Raw genomic sequence first — 16,694 nt, 5'->3', positions numbered from 1 at the left:
ACGGAAGTGGAACAGAAATGCTCGGGGAACTGAAAAGAGAATTCTTAGAATAAAGACGATGTAGTTCTCGAGGAACTATCTTGTGTAAATTTAGAGACCTGTATTTGAAGGAGATTTTGCGATCATCCTTCTTCCGCCAACGTATACCTCGTTAAGGGACTATAGGAATGAGATGAGAGAGACCGGGGTGTGTACAGAAGCATACAGGCAGCCGTTTTCCCACCCTCGACCTGCTAATCGAAAATGACAGGCGACAGCTGATACTGCTGCGAGATCTCGTATGACGCGAGGTATGCACTACCTACAGTGGATGGAACGGTTACCTACGCTGATGACATCCTTACTGTAGCGTCTGTTAACTCCAGATCAAAGCCGGAGCAGCCAGCGTATGACGCATTCGTGCAATCGCAGGAGTGATGCGCGAGTGACAAATTATATATATGCTCCTGTTAACGTGCATGACAGTTCAATAAAAAGAAATGTTCTGTGCAATGAGACAAGGGAACGACAGTTCACATACATTATTGAAGTTCGTCTGTCGTAAGTTCGGTAGGGAATGTATTGAAACTAATGCACAAAGAATCCAACTGCAGGGGTAAACATTACTAAACTAGCCTACTCAGATAGTATAGCATTAATAAGTAGTTGTAAAACATAATTAATCAGAATGATGCAAAATTATTATAAAACCGCTGAGGAAACACGATTATGTGTGAATCAAGGAAAGACAGAATATCTGGTCGTAAGTAAAACACTTCGAAGTGATTTATCTTTGAGTTTTTTCAATACAGTTGGTCACTTGAAGTACTCAGGTAGTCTTTTTAGTGAAGGCAACCGAACGGATATACAAACAGATGCCGTCTAGAAGCAGATATCAATATCGCACGGAAAAGGTTATTTAGCACTAACTTCAAAATTCGCTCGTTTCAGTTACCTGTTGTACGGATAGTATTATGCAGATGTGAAGCATTAATGTTCAGAAGGGAATATGAAGGAAAACTCTTAACATTCGAAAGGAAAAGTTTTGGGCTTGTGTACTTAATTGACGAAAGTAATACCGAATGGAGGGTAAGCAAAAAAGTAAGAATTAAGAGAGCTATCCGAAACATAGTCGAAATTCTAATGAAGAGATGGCAGACCTGGGCTGGTCACATAGCAAGAATGGCGGAGAATAGACTGCCTAGAATAGAATCCTGCGGGACAATACATGGAACGAGTCGAGGAAGAGGAAAACCCAGAATTAGATGGCGAGATAACACGCGGGAAAACAGAACTAGGATGAATATCAACACTAAACTGACAAACAGGGCACTCGATATGAAGAAGTGGAAGAGAATCGTTCAACAGGCATATGGTCGATAAGACCCTTGCCACATGAAAATACGCAGTTATCTAGGTCTAGATAGCGATGACAAAAGAAACTTAACGGCACACGTAGCCACAGTTTGATTGCCCATAGCGTCGCTGCAGATTGTAATGAAGGCCCAGCTGCAACCACTGTAAAGTTAACACGAGTCTACTGGTGCAGGTATCTCCGGAACTTTCAGCACCACACCGACTGCAGAGCTGTCTGCGATTCTTGGACTGCGCCCACACGATAAAACCGTGAGATATGTGGAAGCGTCGAGACAGCTTGGGCAGCGCCTGTGAAATTACAGGTTTCAGAGTAACGGCTAAAGGCATCCTAAAGCTGGGAAGTATGCTAAGGGTAGCGTGAGTGGGACGAACATTCAAGAGTTCGTTTCATATTCCCTGATATCAGGTGAAGACAACGTCTGAAACACCTTAACCCGACTCGGGGCACACTGCATTTGCAATGTCTGTTTTGTTTTTCAGGATAAATTTCAGTCATCAGTTGCAAATAAATTTTATTATGCTTTAACGGTTTCGACAGATTAGCCATCTTCAGATGCCTACAATGTTAGGGATATTATAAATCCCTATTTATATATTTATAAATATTTTTAGTATCCATAATTATGGATATTAAAATTTGTCGAAACCGGTAAAGCGTGATGAAATTTATTTGCAACTCATGACTGAAATTCGTCCTGAAAAAATAGAGCTACCGTTGCTGAAAACTGCAGCCATGGATAAAATAATAAATGTTTAGTTTAAAATTGAGAAACGGCTCCCGGAAATGTATTCACTTATGGCAGACGTTAGCGAGCAAGTCACTTGACAAGGTTTTGTACCTATAACCTTCTGAGAGTCCCACAACTATAGCCGTAATGGACACAACTGCACGCAGAGTTTCAAGAATGTAGCTTCGCTCCTTTCTTGTCTCACCTCTCTCCAGCCATAAATGTTAGCTTGTATGTAAATGTTGCCAGTACGTTTTTGCTTGTTTTGTACAGGAGCGAACAGAATGGAATTTTTATAACCTGCACGTACTTGATGATGACTAGAGCTGTGCAGAGACACGAAACAGCCGAAAGATACCGCTATATTATATAGCCTACTACTACGCTGTCCCTAAAACTCTGTTTGGGATGCACGGCAAGTGACACAACGTACGAAGTCTTCCCTAGATAGTCATGAAGCCTTAAAACAGACCGACATGACACCTTGAAAGATTCTAGCATACAAAAAAGAGACCTTTAAACATATGCGACTTAGTTTCTTATCATTAGTCGGAGTGTTTATACCAATTAAATTAAATTCTATTTTATTACACAATCAGTTTTTCTTCAGACATTTTTTTTGCCACAAATAACTTTACGCTTGTAATTTAAAAAATAATAGGTTGTAATAAATTGACGCTTGGGTGTTAAAAGATTTGCTGTAGAGACTTGATGAAATAGCAATAAATAAATGTGGCGGCCTGGCCAGTAATTCGCTCGCGGCTGTTGCAGAATCTGTAATATTAGTTTACTTAGTGGCATATCCAGTATATGGACTAATGCTTTACTTATTAGGCAGCAACTATCATTTCGCAGTATGACAACGGCCAGCCACTGCTGCTATCATTTTTTTGCGCGACGTGTTTCAAAGACCAACGTCAATTTGTATAATCTATGAGATACCGATGCCAGTGCAGTCTGTCACAAGTCTGATATATGTGGTCGCTTCCTGTCAACAACTTAGTATCTTGATGGTTGTTCGATTATCAGTAATTGGGGCAGTGATAGTGACACAGGTAATTCAATTCCGAATTCTGTCTTAATCTTACATTTCTGTCCAAGTGATTTTTCCGTGTAAGATTCTGTTTACGTGGTATTGCCCGGTTATAGGGAACAAACAAAGCGAAATTCCAGTCTCTGGTTTTCAGAGGTCAAAAATTGTTAAGCTTCTCAATTATTATTATTATTATTATTATTATTTTCTTAGTCTCCTCACGACGGGAGGGGAAAACGTTGTCGTCTTTATGCACTGCAGGTCGACATGTCAACGAATATGGATCCGAAAAGGTGCACGTCAAGAGACAACCCGATTCTGCAATCAACAGTGTTTGCAGCATAAAATCAAGAGTGGAAAACAGAGTACTTTTTACATAGTCGCGGTATAGGCTTATTTATTACTCCAGTATATGAGGGAAACAGTGTGGCATTTGCACACGTCTGCAACACAGGTTCTCAATGGTTGCACAACGAAACAACAGCCTTCCTATCTCTTACGCAGTAGAATAAGAAAATTTGTTGGATAGCGTTAACTGAATCACAGTTAACTGTAGCAGATCTCGAGACAAAGGGTTAACAAAGGAGGTACAGTGCCCAAATCTGAGACGAAAGTACGGATACAAATTCCAAACGTCTCGACGCTGCGTAAACATTCGTTACTAATAGCAAAAACTCTAAGAATGAAATCATCTACATGATAATACCGAGACGAAGATATCTTCAGCTGCAGACAGACTGAAAACATTTGAATTATTACCTCTATACTAATATATTTCTTTATTTTGGAAATGATGTGTTAGGACCAAAGACAACAAGAAATACACTTATTCGCTACAGTCTGCAAGATGTATTACTGCCTGTTTTGGTATTATGCAATACCCAGCGTCCCGGACGGTCAGACAAAAGCAGAATGCTACAGAATTTTTGCAAAGAGAAGAACCTCTATTGCAGAAAGATATTAGAGAGCAACCGACGGTCGAGGAAAAACTGCCGACCTTGACAATTTCATTGATGTATAATACAGGACTAAAAGTAAGAATTTTCCTCTGAATATACAAATACAGAAATTATAATATTAATTCAGTCAAAGGTAGAATTTTTAGCCTTTTGACTTCACACAACGTAAGCAGACGCAATCAATAGGAATTAGGCATTCGAGTAGAAAAAATGGACTTTTTTGTATTGACTAGTACGATATTGCGGAGTTAATACGTGGCATGATGTAAAATCCAAAAATCGTGGAGAAAGGCGGTAGTTACCACACATGGAGTACGTACTGCTAGTACACTCATTTGCTAGGTTTGGGTCGTGTAAAAGCGCACTCAGTAGCCAAAGCAGCTTAACAATGCTTTCTTCTGAAATAGCTTCCTTTCTTTCCGATCGCCTCTGAAACTGATCAATAAGGAATTAAGTGTGGCAGTTTTACAAAAATAGCTCAGAACGCCATATAGTTGGATTAGTGTGAGGCCCTGACTCCAAAAACTTTGTGTTTTCGGAAGTATTCCCCCGTGGAAAAAGCAAAACGCATGGAGAATACTGGATGAAGAGACAATGATTTTATCCCAGTAAACGTGATTCTGAAATGAAGTGAACATGCGAAGTATAAAACGAAGATGCAGTGAAAGGAGTAGGCGAGGAAGGTTGTCTATAAGATACCCTTGCTAGTAAAACCGGGTGGTAAGTAGGACATGAGTTAAGGCATGCAGAGCTAGCTAACCTGGCTGTGAAATGTACAGTAAAAGAGAATTAAGTTGGAGAGGGTGCAGATCGAAATACGTGAGAAAACGACTGACAGCTGTTGCTGTCTGCGCGGTGCGACCTTATCGCAACCTTCTGTTACCTCCGAGGAATATTGCGTCTCACTGTTTGCTACTTTTGTTTCCTGGTGAGCTTATAATTAACGCTTAACATGTCTGTTCCTAGTCAGAATAATATTTCGGTCGAAATGATACCGGAAAAGAAATTTAAGCATATCTCACCAAGCAAAAATATCGACTGTGAAGTCCACCAACGCAGTGTAACATGCATAAATAAATTGAGTCACGCTATAATATCCCCATTGCCTGTTCGAACGAGAAACTGGTGAAAATATTCCTGTACAAAGTTCAACCCATTTACCGCGCACAGTTGAAATGTATCTCCTTAGCCCATCCCTTAAAGGTAGCTAGCCACTTCCTAGATGTATAGCACATCTGCAGTAACGTAATCTGTATAACTGGGCAATCGGAAAAAATCTTCATTAAAAAAAAACGAAAAAGTGTTAGTTGGATTCGTGCTTTGAGTGTTTCGTACAAACTTAATTGTGTCTACCGATAGTTCGTTTATAACTTTTGATATGTAAGTTCGGCGAGTATCAAACTATGTTAGATAAAGGACCGTATCTTCTGACTGCATCGACTTAGAAGCTTTCGTCTTTTATGTCACAAAGGGACCGTAAACCTTATTTTGACATAAATTTCAACTTGGTTCACCTACCTGCTCCTGAGGAAAAAGTGTCTTAACAGACGGAAAGACGGGCGGACAACAAACAGAATCTATAAAAGTTCCGTTTTCACCGATTAGAATGGTGTAGCGACCACTCTGAGAATGGTATCCGTGACAAGGAAGGGACGCCATTATTTGTACATTCAGTACGGCATTTAGCTCCTTGTGCTACTGCTGAAATCATGCTGGTTAATCATGTATTGTCACAATATATGAAATTATGACCGGCAGTTGTTTGTCAACTGCACAGAGGTCGTTAAATGGAACATTGACGGTAATGCGACACATGACCACAAAACAATTCCTCATAAATTTCGTGAAATGTTCCAATAAGGCTACTTGAATTGAAATGGTGAACCACATTGCAAACAAATCTAACACTTGTCGACTGAATTCAAAAAGTTATTGCACCCTCAAACGGTCCTCAGTATTTGAAGTTTCTTGAACATTACGTTTTTTTATTCAAAATATGAACATCATTTTTGAGTGTTAATTGTTTATTAATTTTTTAATTATTTGTGTGAGTACCAGTTATATGCTGAAGTATATTAAAGATGTTTGTACATTTGTAAATCCAAGTGGAAAAGTCATGACAATGGCATGTCTCGATCATCGTTTAAAAATTGCTAGACTCACTCGAATGTAATGATTCAGTCATAGAATATCCGCTTCCCTTCATAATAGTGTAATTAGCTGTTACTGTTTAGAAAACTTTCACTTTTGAGTAACTAACGGAGAAAATAACATTTTGCACCTAAAGAATAGAAACGGAAGTAGAACGATAAATTAACTGTTTTTTAAAAGGAAATTCTTGTAAACAAAAAGCAGCGTAGATCATAAAAAGTGTTACAGACCACATGAGAAAGCAATGAGCGCAGTTGACATTCGTGTCAGATTGCTGCCTAGAAGCACATAAGTTTTAATATGGAACCATGTTTTCCTCTCACAAATGTCTGCTTTTCGAGAGTGAGGGGAGTTACACAAGACCAGACGTTTCTTAACGATGTTAACTCGTGTACCGCTGCGCACTTCGATCGATTCTCTTTTTCAAAGGGAGTAGACCCTACGATGTGGCAGAGTGCTGCGGATTTCACAGAAACTGGACAGGAAAATCAGTATTCTATTAGGCTATGGTGCACAAAGGTAGCATGCGGTGTTGCAAAGTATGGAGCTGTTAATACAAACTTCAAAGACTCTTTTTTTAACCAAAGTATACAAACTTCAAATACTCTTTTTTTAACCAAAGTGCAGTGTGTAATTTGGCTGTTCTTCTTGTTTAAAATGGAAAAACATAATTTACTTTCCAATGTTTGTCCGTATCGAGAAGGCTTACAGTCATGCCGTAGTAGATGAAGTCACAACTTGTGTTAAAATTACTTTGGTGTTAGACGGCAGTTTTCATGATGATCTATGAATGAACGCTGTCACCAACAGTGAAAGTCTTGTGAATATGTTTACTTTTTTTTTTACTTGCAAGTGAAGGGAACCTTTCATGTCTCTTCCGAGCGACTGCCTGCTTGTAGTCTGTTGAAACGCGTGCTTAAGTCTTGGCAACTCTTGGTCTAAGAAGTTATTTAAACTATTTACATTGCACTCGCTCGATAACAGGGAAGAAGAACGAGCATTAAATAAAATAATTATGATTTGAATACGTTATTTGCGAGGGCAATACAATGCGCAATGCTTCTGTTCATTATAAACTGATTCAGGAGCTTCATACTTGTCTATTTCAGAACGGAAATGTTAAAGGAAGAAGGTTGTAAATGCCTTGGCTCGTGGAGACTTTAACTGGACAGGGGTTTTTCAAAATAATGCGCATTTGTCTCTTTACAGCAGAGACATCTGCATCAGTACATTTTATTTTTCTATAACATTTAGCACTCTCTTTGGACGGGCAGCTAACCAAGCCTATCTAGTTTCTCTAACATTTTTTTAGATAGCCTAAAAAATCTGGATATATAGCACAACATTAAAAAGTGTATTTCTAAAAGCCAGATCACATTATTGAAATATAATTTTAACTCAAAAACGCCCATTAAATCGAACATAGCATACTGTGACAGATCCTACATTGCTGCTACCAAATGCTTTAAACCAAATATTATTGTCACAACATGCCCAAGAGTCCATAATGTCACTGAATGTTGTAAATATAAGTGATCCGTTAGAAACGTCGTTTTACTACCGAAACTTCTGCTTATGAGAACATAGTTAAAAAGTTTCGTACTGTTCAGCGGCTTTCCAGGTTTGGTTGGAGTAAATACGGTGGGTGGTACACCTCTCATGTAACACCTTTCTTGCACTTCATCGATGAAAATTGCGAATAAAAGAAAAGCACTCATGTTAAATAAAAGCATGAGATCGTCTTTAGTTGAGTGCACAGTGTTGTTAGGAATGCTTAGCTAAGATTTCTCACTGAAATGTTCAGCGTGCCACAAAGTGACAGTGAAAATAGAATGTAAGATAAATATTCAAGGAGAAAGCAATTCTAATAGAGGCCCTCCTCCTCATGCAGTATCATAGCTCTACAGAACTCCGAGAAAATTGGACAGTTAATTAATCTTTCCATGAATAAGGACAATTATAACACACTTAGTTTTGTTTATAGACATTTTAAAATTTCAAAACTTTGTAAGGAGATCAGAAATACATCTATATTCTTTAGGAAATGCTTTCAGTAACATAATATCTCCGGAATATACATAGCCGTAGTAAGTCATAGAGGCCACTTATCGTACGAAATAAATGAAACATTAAAGAACGATCAAACTTGGGAAACTTGGAATTGATCGTTGGACACATTTCTTAGTGAATCTGAGGGTAGTAGCCACTCGATAACTGAAGAACTGACAGTTTGACTTTCATGCTTTGACGTCTGCATCATATAAGTTTGACATATAAGTTTGTGTACACCCTAGACACCCATAACTTATCTTTATTAAATTAATTGGGTGTTCCATCCATTCTCCCCCTAATATTTTCATAGTTGCCACTTGATAAACAAGACTGTCGTACATCTACATCTGAGAACCGATTGTAAGGCCGCTTCATGCAGAAACGTTCACCGATGTTGTGTTTAGAAGTGTCTGGGTTGAAATACTGTCGACATGTTCCCGAAGTACGCCGATACTTGTTGTTTTGTCAATCGGAAAAAAGTAAATAAAATAGTTCTCCTAACGGTTTGGAAACTAACCGAAAAGTTAGAGAATAGCTACTTGCTGCAAGAGTTCACGCTGTTCTAAGAAGCATTAGGTTCATAAATAACATACGTTCTTCATCAAATATATTAAAAAATCTTTGTCTTGACTCATGATAGGAGTAAAAATAAACACCTTTTCCCAATAAGACCTAGTTGCGCAGAAAGACGACATATATTCCTCAGTAAAAATACAACAAAGTATGTATAAATTACGGCAAAGGTAAGTTTCAGCATTTTTATTAGTCTAGCAACAGCACAAAATCAAGGTGCCTCGTTAGGTCTTCTTGAATTATTGCTAGATTTTTAACTCCAACGTATTAACGTTTAGGGTGAATAAAACTTGGCAACCAACTTACTGAGACTTCATTTAGATAACTTCTTATTTGTCGGTATTACTAACGCAAACAAGAAATGTCTTTTGGAATCATTTCTGAGTGTAATGTTTCGATATATTATTGATTGTCTATACTTGCCTAGGATAGCTAAATGCATACTATAAATGTCAGAGCCCATTTAAGCAAATATCGCAATTTACGTATCGTCACTGTATTCATCCGATTATTTCTAATACGATTTAGTGCCTGTAAAAAATTGTGTTCCCTACTTCTGTAGTTTAGTCACATGCGACAAAACAGAACTGTATGCATTTCTAGTAGTGAAACGAAAAGTTTACCACCTGCCTCCAATCTTCCTACGAAAGCCAAAAGGATCGTAGGCCTTCGTAGAACTTCATCAGCTATTCGTTTACAACATTTCGAGTGAACAAATGACGGCATAACATGTCGAAAGACAGGATACAAGGAAATAATTTCTATGCAAGCTGGGAAGTTCATAGATGAATATCTAGCGCATTTTTTGGGGAGCGTTAGTGTACAGAGCAGTGAAAAAATATATGTATTTTTTTCTGCGCCGTTCTAACGTCCACAAATTTTCCCCAAGATAAATTCTACTCAATACGTCGTCAATGAAAAATCCCTCGAAACTTCACTCGCATTTATAACACACGTACAAACAACGAGTCATGTATAAACCAACACTTACGGAAATCGCTTAAAACTTCTTTCCTGACAGGCTGTTGTGAAATTGGTGGGTGTCACAGGGAGGCGAATAATTCATTTGCGAATGTATATGCAATAGTTAGAACTTTCCCTGGATATCACACATATGTCAAAGTCACTTGCTAACGATTATCGCGCGCACACACACACACATACACGCACACACACACACACACACACACACACACACACACACACATTTACAACTATCATTCCCCTAAGTGCATTACAGACATGAGTGCATCGGCGTTTTCAGATATTACGGTAAAAAAAAATTACAAAATCGACCCAAACTTCACGTTGTTAATAATAGAATGTTAGACCTCAACCGCGGGAGCGGAGTTCTGCTTCGTAACTTTCGTACCTATTGATATTAATGTCTGCATGACCGTCTTCTTTCCCATAAATACTAATGGCACAATCGTTCCCAGTGTGGAGAAATGTCTGGCTCCCACAATCAACATGATTTGTTAAGCGTTATCGTCGCTGCCACAATCATACGCAACGTGTAAGGTCACGAAATTTGTTACGAAATTACTACGAGCAATTTTGATCGGCGGACTCTTAAGACAACAGTGAAGTTAGAAATGCAGTGGAGAGATTTGGAGACCGAAGGCATGCACGATGGGCTCATTTGCTAAAGACTTCTCAGAATGCCAGTCATGGCAATAATGATCAAAATGTATATACGAAAGTATAAATTCTCACCTAACGTGTCACGTCACACGAAACTATTATAATGAACATTTTAATGTACCTTCAGGATACGACAAGTTAGCAAATTTAGTAACCTGGTGTCTGAAATCCTTAAGACATAACACGCATGTGTGTTTAGTAAGATGTTAACAGAATTTATCAACCAAAGCGTAGGCAATTGTGGAGGCCCAACTATTGGTGCTTGTGGATCACACTTGTGTCGTAATATCTTGTATAAGCTAGCAGCATCTGTATTTGGGACGGCACATTAGAACAGGTTAGGGAATGGATGCGAAACCACTGTTCAGAGCGCACGTTTGTTTTTGACGATGCTGACAGTATTTATGTACCGTACTGGAGAAAATGGTGGAGGCGCAAGTATTAGGCCCTGTGGGGACACGCATGCCCCTGCTGTGCGCGACAGTACGGCAGAAATAGCGGCAGGGGCCACGTGTTTACCTACACTGGGACGTGTCAGGACATGCATGCGGAGCCACGTGTGTGACGTGGGGGGTCGGGCTGACGTTACGCACCTATGTTGTGGGCGGCGGTGAGGGCGCAGCAGCCGGCGGCCGGGGCCGCATGTGCCGGACCGGGGCCCGGCGCGTGGGGCGGCGTGTGGTGCGGGTGGTGGTGGTGTGCGTGGCCGTGGGCGTGGTGCGGGTGGTGGTGCGCGTGGTGCAGGCCCAGGAAGGCGGCGGCGGGGGCGGCGGCGGCTGCGGCGGCGGCGGCGGCGGCGGCGGCGGTGGTCGCCACGACGCCAGCGGCGGCTGTGGGGGCGGGAGCGTGCCGGCGCCTCGAGGCGGCCGAGGGGCCCGGCCCGGCCTGCGCCAGCGGCAGCGGCGGCGTCGGTGTCGGCGTCGGCGTCGTCTTGGCTGCTGCGCTGCGAGCGGCTAGCAGCTGCAGCGCGCCCGCATCGGGCTGCACGCGCTTCGCCCGGCACGAGGTTCACATTCACCGCGCGCACGTGTCCGCACTGTTCACACTCGTCCCTCTCCTGCGGTCCTGTCGCTCGCCGCTCGATCCGGAGTCGTCGGCTGGGGAAGCGGAGCTGTGTCCGTCACGACAGCGGCGCTGTCGCGTCCACGGGGCGCTCGCTCGTGGTGGGGGCGGCAGACACGCGGTCGCGCTCGGCGGTCCCCGGCGGCTGCTGCTGCTGTGGCTGCTGATTACTGGTGGGGCTGGCGCGGTGCGTTGTGCGCGGTGCGTGTGTCGCTCGCCACGGCCTGCGCCTCGGAACTGCCTGCCGACCCGCAGCCCCACGACTCACGCATTGTTGCCTCCCACCACTGTGGGGCGGGGGGACCGCAGCGTGAGGGGGGGCAGAGTCACGTGACGCGCGCGCGGTTGGCGCTGCCGGCGGTCCGGGCCGCCCGCGGAGGGAGCGCTCCGCGCACGCGCCGCCCACGGTCGCCATGGCAACGGCGCTGCTCGCGCGCCCATTGGCCGCAGTGGGCGGAGCTGCCGGTCGATACCCGCGGCCGCGGGTTCCCCTCTCCGGGCGGGCACGAGTAGTGGGACAGCGGCCCGACGCGGCCGACGCGCGGCGCTCTGCCGGCAGGAGTCCGCCGCGGGACGCCGCAGCTGCAGCTGCTGCTGCCAGCACGGCGATCGCTCTGGGCCCGGCTGCCGCCTCCTCTCGGCCGCCGCCGACGCCGCTGCCGTCGCCGCCACCGCCCTACACGCCTCCCCCCGGCGCCGAGACGCGTGGGCTTCTTTTTCCCTCCCTGCCTAGCCGTCCTTTTTTTCTTCTCCTCCTCGTCCGTCTTCTTTTGCCCCCGCCCGCCAGGCTGGGGGGGCGGGCTCTGGGCCCCGCTGCCCCCACCTCCACCACTCGCGACCGGCTCTCGCGCGTCAATATTTATAACTTGACGCCGGCGACGCCGCCGAGTCGCGCGCTGCACAAGTTTCCATTTACGTGACCGCACGCCCGCCGTCCGGCTGCTCGGCGATTCCTTTTTTTTGTTTTTTGTTTTTTTTTTTTTTGTTCGCCTCCTTTCCCTCGCTGTTTCATCTACATGCAAAACACGAGGTGTGTCTCAAAATATGTAAGGATTACTTTTTGGAAAGAATTTTATTTATTCGCTTACATCCACGGTACCTCCTTCAAAATAGTTCCCGTCAGATATTATACACTTGTCACAGCGTTTTTTCCAATTTCGGAAACACTTCTGCAACTTGTAAGGTAGCTCCTTTTACAGCTCGTCCGAGTATCACGGTACAGGCCTAGTTTTACAAACGAGCCTAGCAGGGAATAGCGTCGGCAAATTGTAAGCATAAGTGAAACTGCACGCCTGGACCAAACACTGGCTTGTTTTGCCCTGTGTTTAGCGCCGCGGGCAAGTAATAGTAGTAGCTGGTCGGCTGAGCCATTCGGTAGCTATCGTTGCAAACTGTCGTACGGTTCGGGCAGAGTGCACCAATCTCAACCAGAAAGAGCGATAAGCGATGTCCTGTGATCGCGGCACAAATTAACCGCGTTTAAAATGTGTCTGCCCTGTACCATCGTTATTCACCAGTCACCAAATCGTGATCAAATTTAAATGCGAACATTTTACGTTAGACTCTACCGTGACTGTTATTGACATTAAGTGAAACAACAAGTTTATTGTTACCAATCACTGTTTAGTTATCTCCACGACGCGTTTCAAAAGTTTAAACCTCCATCATCAGGTGCATTTAGATTTGTAAGTATGACATGTGTGTGTGTGTTGTGTTACGATGTGTAGACAGCGCCACAATTTCATCAAAAAGATCGTAAAACACACACACACACACACACACACACACACACACACACGCACTAATGTCACACCAACAAATGTAAATCCGGTTTAAACCTTTCAAACGTGTCGTGGACATAAATAAAATGGCTCTGAGCACTATGGGACTTAACAGCTGAGGTCATTAGTCCCCTAGAACTTAGAACTGCTTAAACCTAACTAACCTAAGGACATCACACACATCCATGGCTGAGGCAGGATTCGGACCTGGGACCGTAGCAGTCGCACAATTTTGCCGGCCGCGGTGGCCGAGCGGTTCTAAGCGCTTCAGTCCGGAACCGCGCGACTGCTACGGTCGCAGGTTCGAATCCTGCCTCGGGCATGGATGTGTGTGATGTCCTTAGGTTAGTTAGGTTTAAGTAGTTCTAGGTTCTAGGGGACTGATGACCTCATATGTTAAGTCCCATAGTGCTCAGAGCCATTTTTTGGTCGCACAATTCCAGACTGAAGCACCTAGAACCGCTAGGCCACAACGGCCGGCTGAGATAAATAAACAGTGACTGGTAACATTTAAAATCGTGATCAGCCAACCGTGCATCTCAACGCGGTTAACTCGTCGTAATGCAGTAGGAGATCCCTGGAGACGCAAAGATGTTAATAGACATGTGAATCTGCACACGGCCGCCTTTATAGCTAAGTACGTAAGGTTTGCAGACAACCGCTCGTGAGTTACGTTACTGTCACACGTTCTCACTTTCGACAACAAGCAGAAGTGTGTTTACGTTCAGCGAAGTGGAAAACATAAGAAGAACAACAAATTTTACGAAGCGTGGTAGGGATGTAGCCCCTATTTCTCGATTTGGTTACTGTGAATGCATCAGTTCTTGAAAATGAAAAAACTAACGGGTGCAGTACAAAAGAAGGAATACACGGAGTCTCGTTTCCGACTTTTTTTCTTTTTTCCGTTCATTTCGAATCCTGCGTCATTTAAACATAAAATTCATTAGACTTATGCTAATTACCGCATCTAATGGTAATTTTTATGAAAAATGCAGGTCTTCTTATTTCTAACTATAGACTGCTCACAAAAATGCAGTTTGGATCACAGAAAAAAATTCTTAATTACCTTTTATAAAAGATTATTGATCAAGATTCTGTAAGTTAAAAAAGCACAAATTAATTTCTTGTCTTTTGGTATGTTACGCTCCATACAATATGCAACATGCAACATGTACCTTTGTTTAAAAATTTAAATCCACCCAGAATCGAATTCAGATCCCTCTAGCAAGGCACAAGCACCGCACCAAAGCGCCACACTGCTGTCGAAAAAATAATAAAAAAAAAATGTTAGCATATTAAATGTGGTCGGTAAACTTAGAAGTGGATTTCTACGAGAATTTTGAGAGCTACGTCGAACTGCTTTGGGAGAGGTATATTTCACTTACGACCTTCACGGACGATAAATACAGAAAATTACAAAAGTATCATTTTTCTGTGGCCCCCTTGTTAGAGAAACACAGGCAGTGTGGTCACATGTGGAGGCGCGACTTAATTCTACTCCTGGTAACTTTGATTCATAAATTAATATCTTGAGTCTGTCTCGGTACATGTTTATATCGTACGCTTAGAAACCAAGTATCTCGGGAAAACCAGGTGTGAGCCGTCGTTTAACATTGGTCGAGGTCGATGCAACAGAATTTTACTTTGAACAGGCTTAAATGTGGACTTTACCGCGGTTAAATCGTAATCGAGATTGGTGTACTCGGCCGTTCGCCGTTGAAATTATTTGTCTGTGCATAATAAAAATAAAAAAAAATCAAATAAAGTAGTTGATTCATAAATTAATATCTTGAGTCTGTCTCGGTACATGTTTATATCGTACGCTTAGATATCGTATATCCCTTTTGGACTGCACGTATAAGATCATGTCAAGAATACTATACAACCGCTGTAAAGATCAATTAGAACTGGAACTGGGAGAATATCAAGGAGGATTTAGATCCTGGAGAAGCTGCCCAGAACAGATAATCACCTTGAAGTTAGTTATGGATGTCTACAAAAGAAGGCAAAAACAACTAGTCATAACCTTTGTAGATTTCAAAAAGGCGTATGATTGCATCCATAGATCTTCAATGATGAAAATATTAAGGAATTTTGGACTTCATCCTAAATTAATAAAAATGATACAGTTAACCTTAACAAACACCAAATCCAAAGTAAAATTTAGAGGAGAAATATCTGAACCATTTACGATTAAAACAGGGTTGAGACAGGGAGATTGTTTATCACCATTGCTATTCAATTGTGCTCTTGAATATGTAATGAGAGAATGGTACAAGGAAAATCCTATGAATATTAAAATTAGAACTAAGAAAGATAAAATAAACCTAAATTGCTTGGGATTTGCTGATGACCTAGCATTACTAGCTAATAATATTCAGGAAGCCACGAAACAAATAACAAGCTTACAAAATATAGCACAAAAATTAGGACACCAGATATCATTTGGAAAGACTGAAATAATGGTAACGGATCCACTTGTAATAGATCACATCACAGTGAACAATAGGGAAATTAAAATAGTGAAACAATTTAAATACCTGGGTGAAATTATAACACATAAATTGGACGAGAGACCTGCATGGCGAGCAAGAACTAATAAAATGATAAAAGCTCAAAAACTGACATGGTCTACGTACAATAAAAAATGTCTATCAATTAAAACAAAATTAAAACATTACAAGACGGTGGTTCAACCAGAGGTTACATACGGAAGTGAAACTCTTTTTAAAGTCACCCAGAAAAACAGAATTGACAAAATTTTAAAAGTAGAGAGAAGAATTGCTAGAACATGCATAAATAAGAAATATCAAAAAGCTGGTCAATGGCGGATAGTTCCAAATGAAGTGGTATACAGAGAACTGGAGCCCATCACTGATACTATACGAAAGAAAAGGATCTCTTTTTGTGGTCACATTCTGAGGTCACCAGAAACCCGATTCTCAAGGAAAATTATTTAGAAACTCTGGAATTTGAAACAACAAGGAGGATGGCTTAAGGAAATAAGAGAGGATATGGAAGAACTGGAAATAACTCTGGATGATTTGCAGAACAAAACGCCAAATTTAAAGAAGTTGAGGGACACAGAAATAAGATTTAAACCAAAAATTGACAAACGACATACAATGAAAAGGGTATTTACGGATAAGGAACGACGAAAAGCATCGGAACGAATGAAGAGATACTGGGCCACTCGGAAGGGGAAAATACCAAAGAAGAGGACCAGAAATGATTGACTGGTCCAATGAGGCCGTAAAAGCAGAAGAAGAAGAAGAAGAAAGAAGTTGAAATGATCCAACGTGTAACTAAATTGCTGGTCGCGTAGTTCAGCTAAAGGTTGTAGCAGAGCAGATTA

The 16,694-nt window shown here is 42.1% G+C and overlaps 1 protein-coding gene across 1 annotated transcript in view; it reads right to left on the bottom strand.

Annotated features, from left to right (window-relative positions):
- The window catches only part of LOC126419728 (LIM/homeobox protein Lhx5), a 484,677-nt gene extending 472,704 nt beyond the window's left edge, over positions 1–11,973 (bottom strand). The window contains exons 1-3 of the mRNA XM_050086907.1: positions 11,630–11,973; positions 11,382–11,593; positions 11,090–11,272 (exon numbers count right to left, since the gene is read on the bottom strand). Coding sequence (XP_049942864.1) covers positions 11,090–11,272; positions 11,382–11,593; positions 11,630–11,973 — 739 coding nt within the window. The remainder of the gene's footprint in view (positions 1–11,089; positions 11,273–11,381; positions 11,594–11,629) is intronic.
- Positions 11,974–16,694: the final 4,721 nt, after the last annotated feature.

The sequence above is a fragment of the Schistocerca serialis genome, chromosome 9, assembly GCF_023864345.2.
Source record: "Schistocerca serialis cubense isolate TAMUIC-IGC-003099 chromosome 9, iqSchSeri2.2, whole genome shotgun sequence".
Classification (NCBI taxonomy): Eukaryota; Metazoa; Arthropoda; class Insecta; order Orthoptera; family Acrididae; genus Schistocerca; species Schistocerca serialis.
This window is presented reverse-complemented; position numbering and strand designations above follow the sequence as displayed.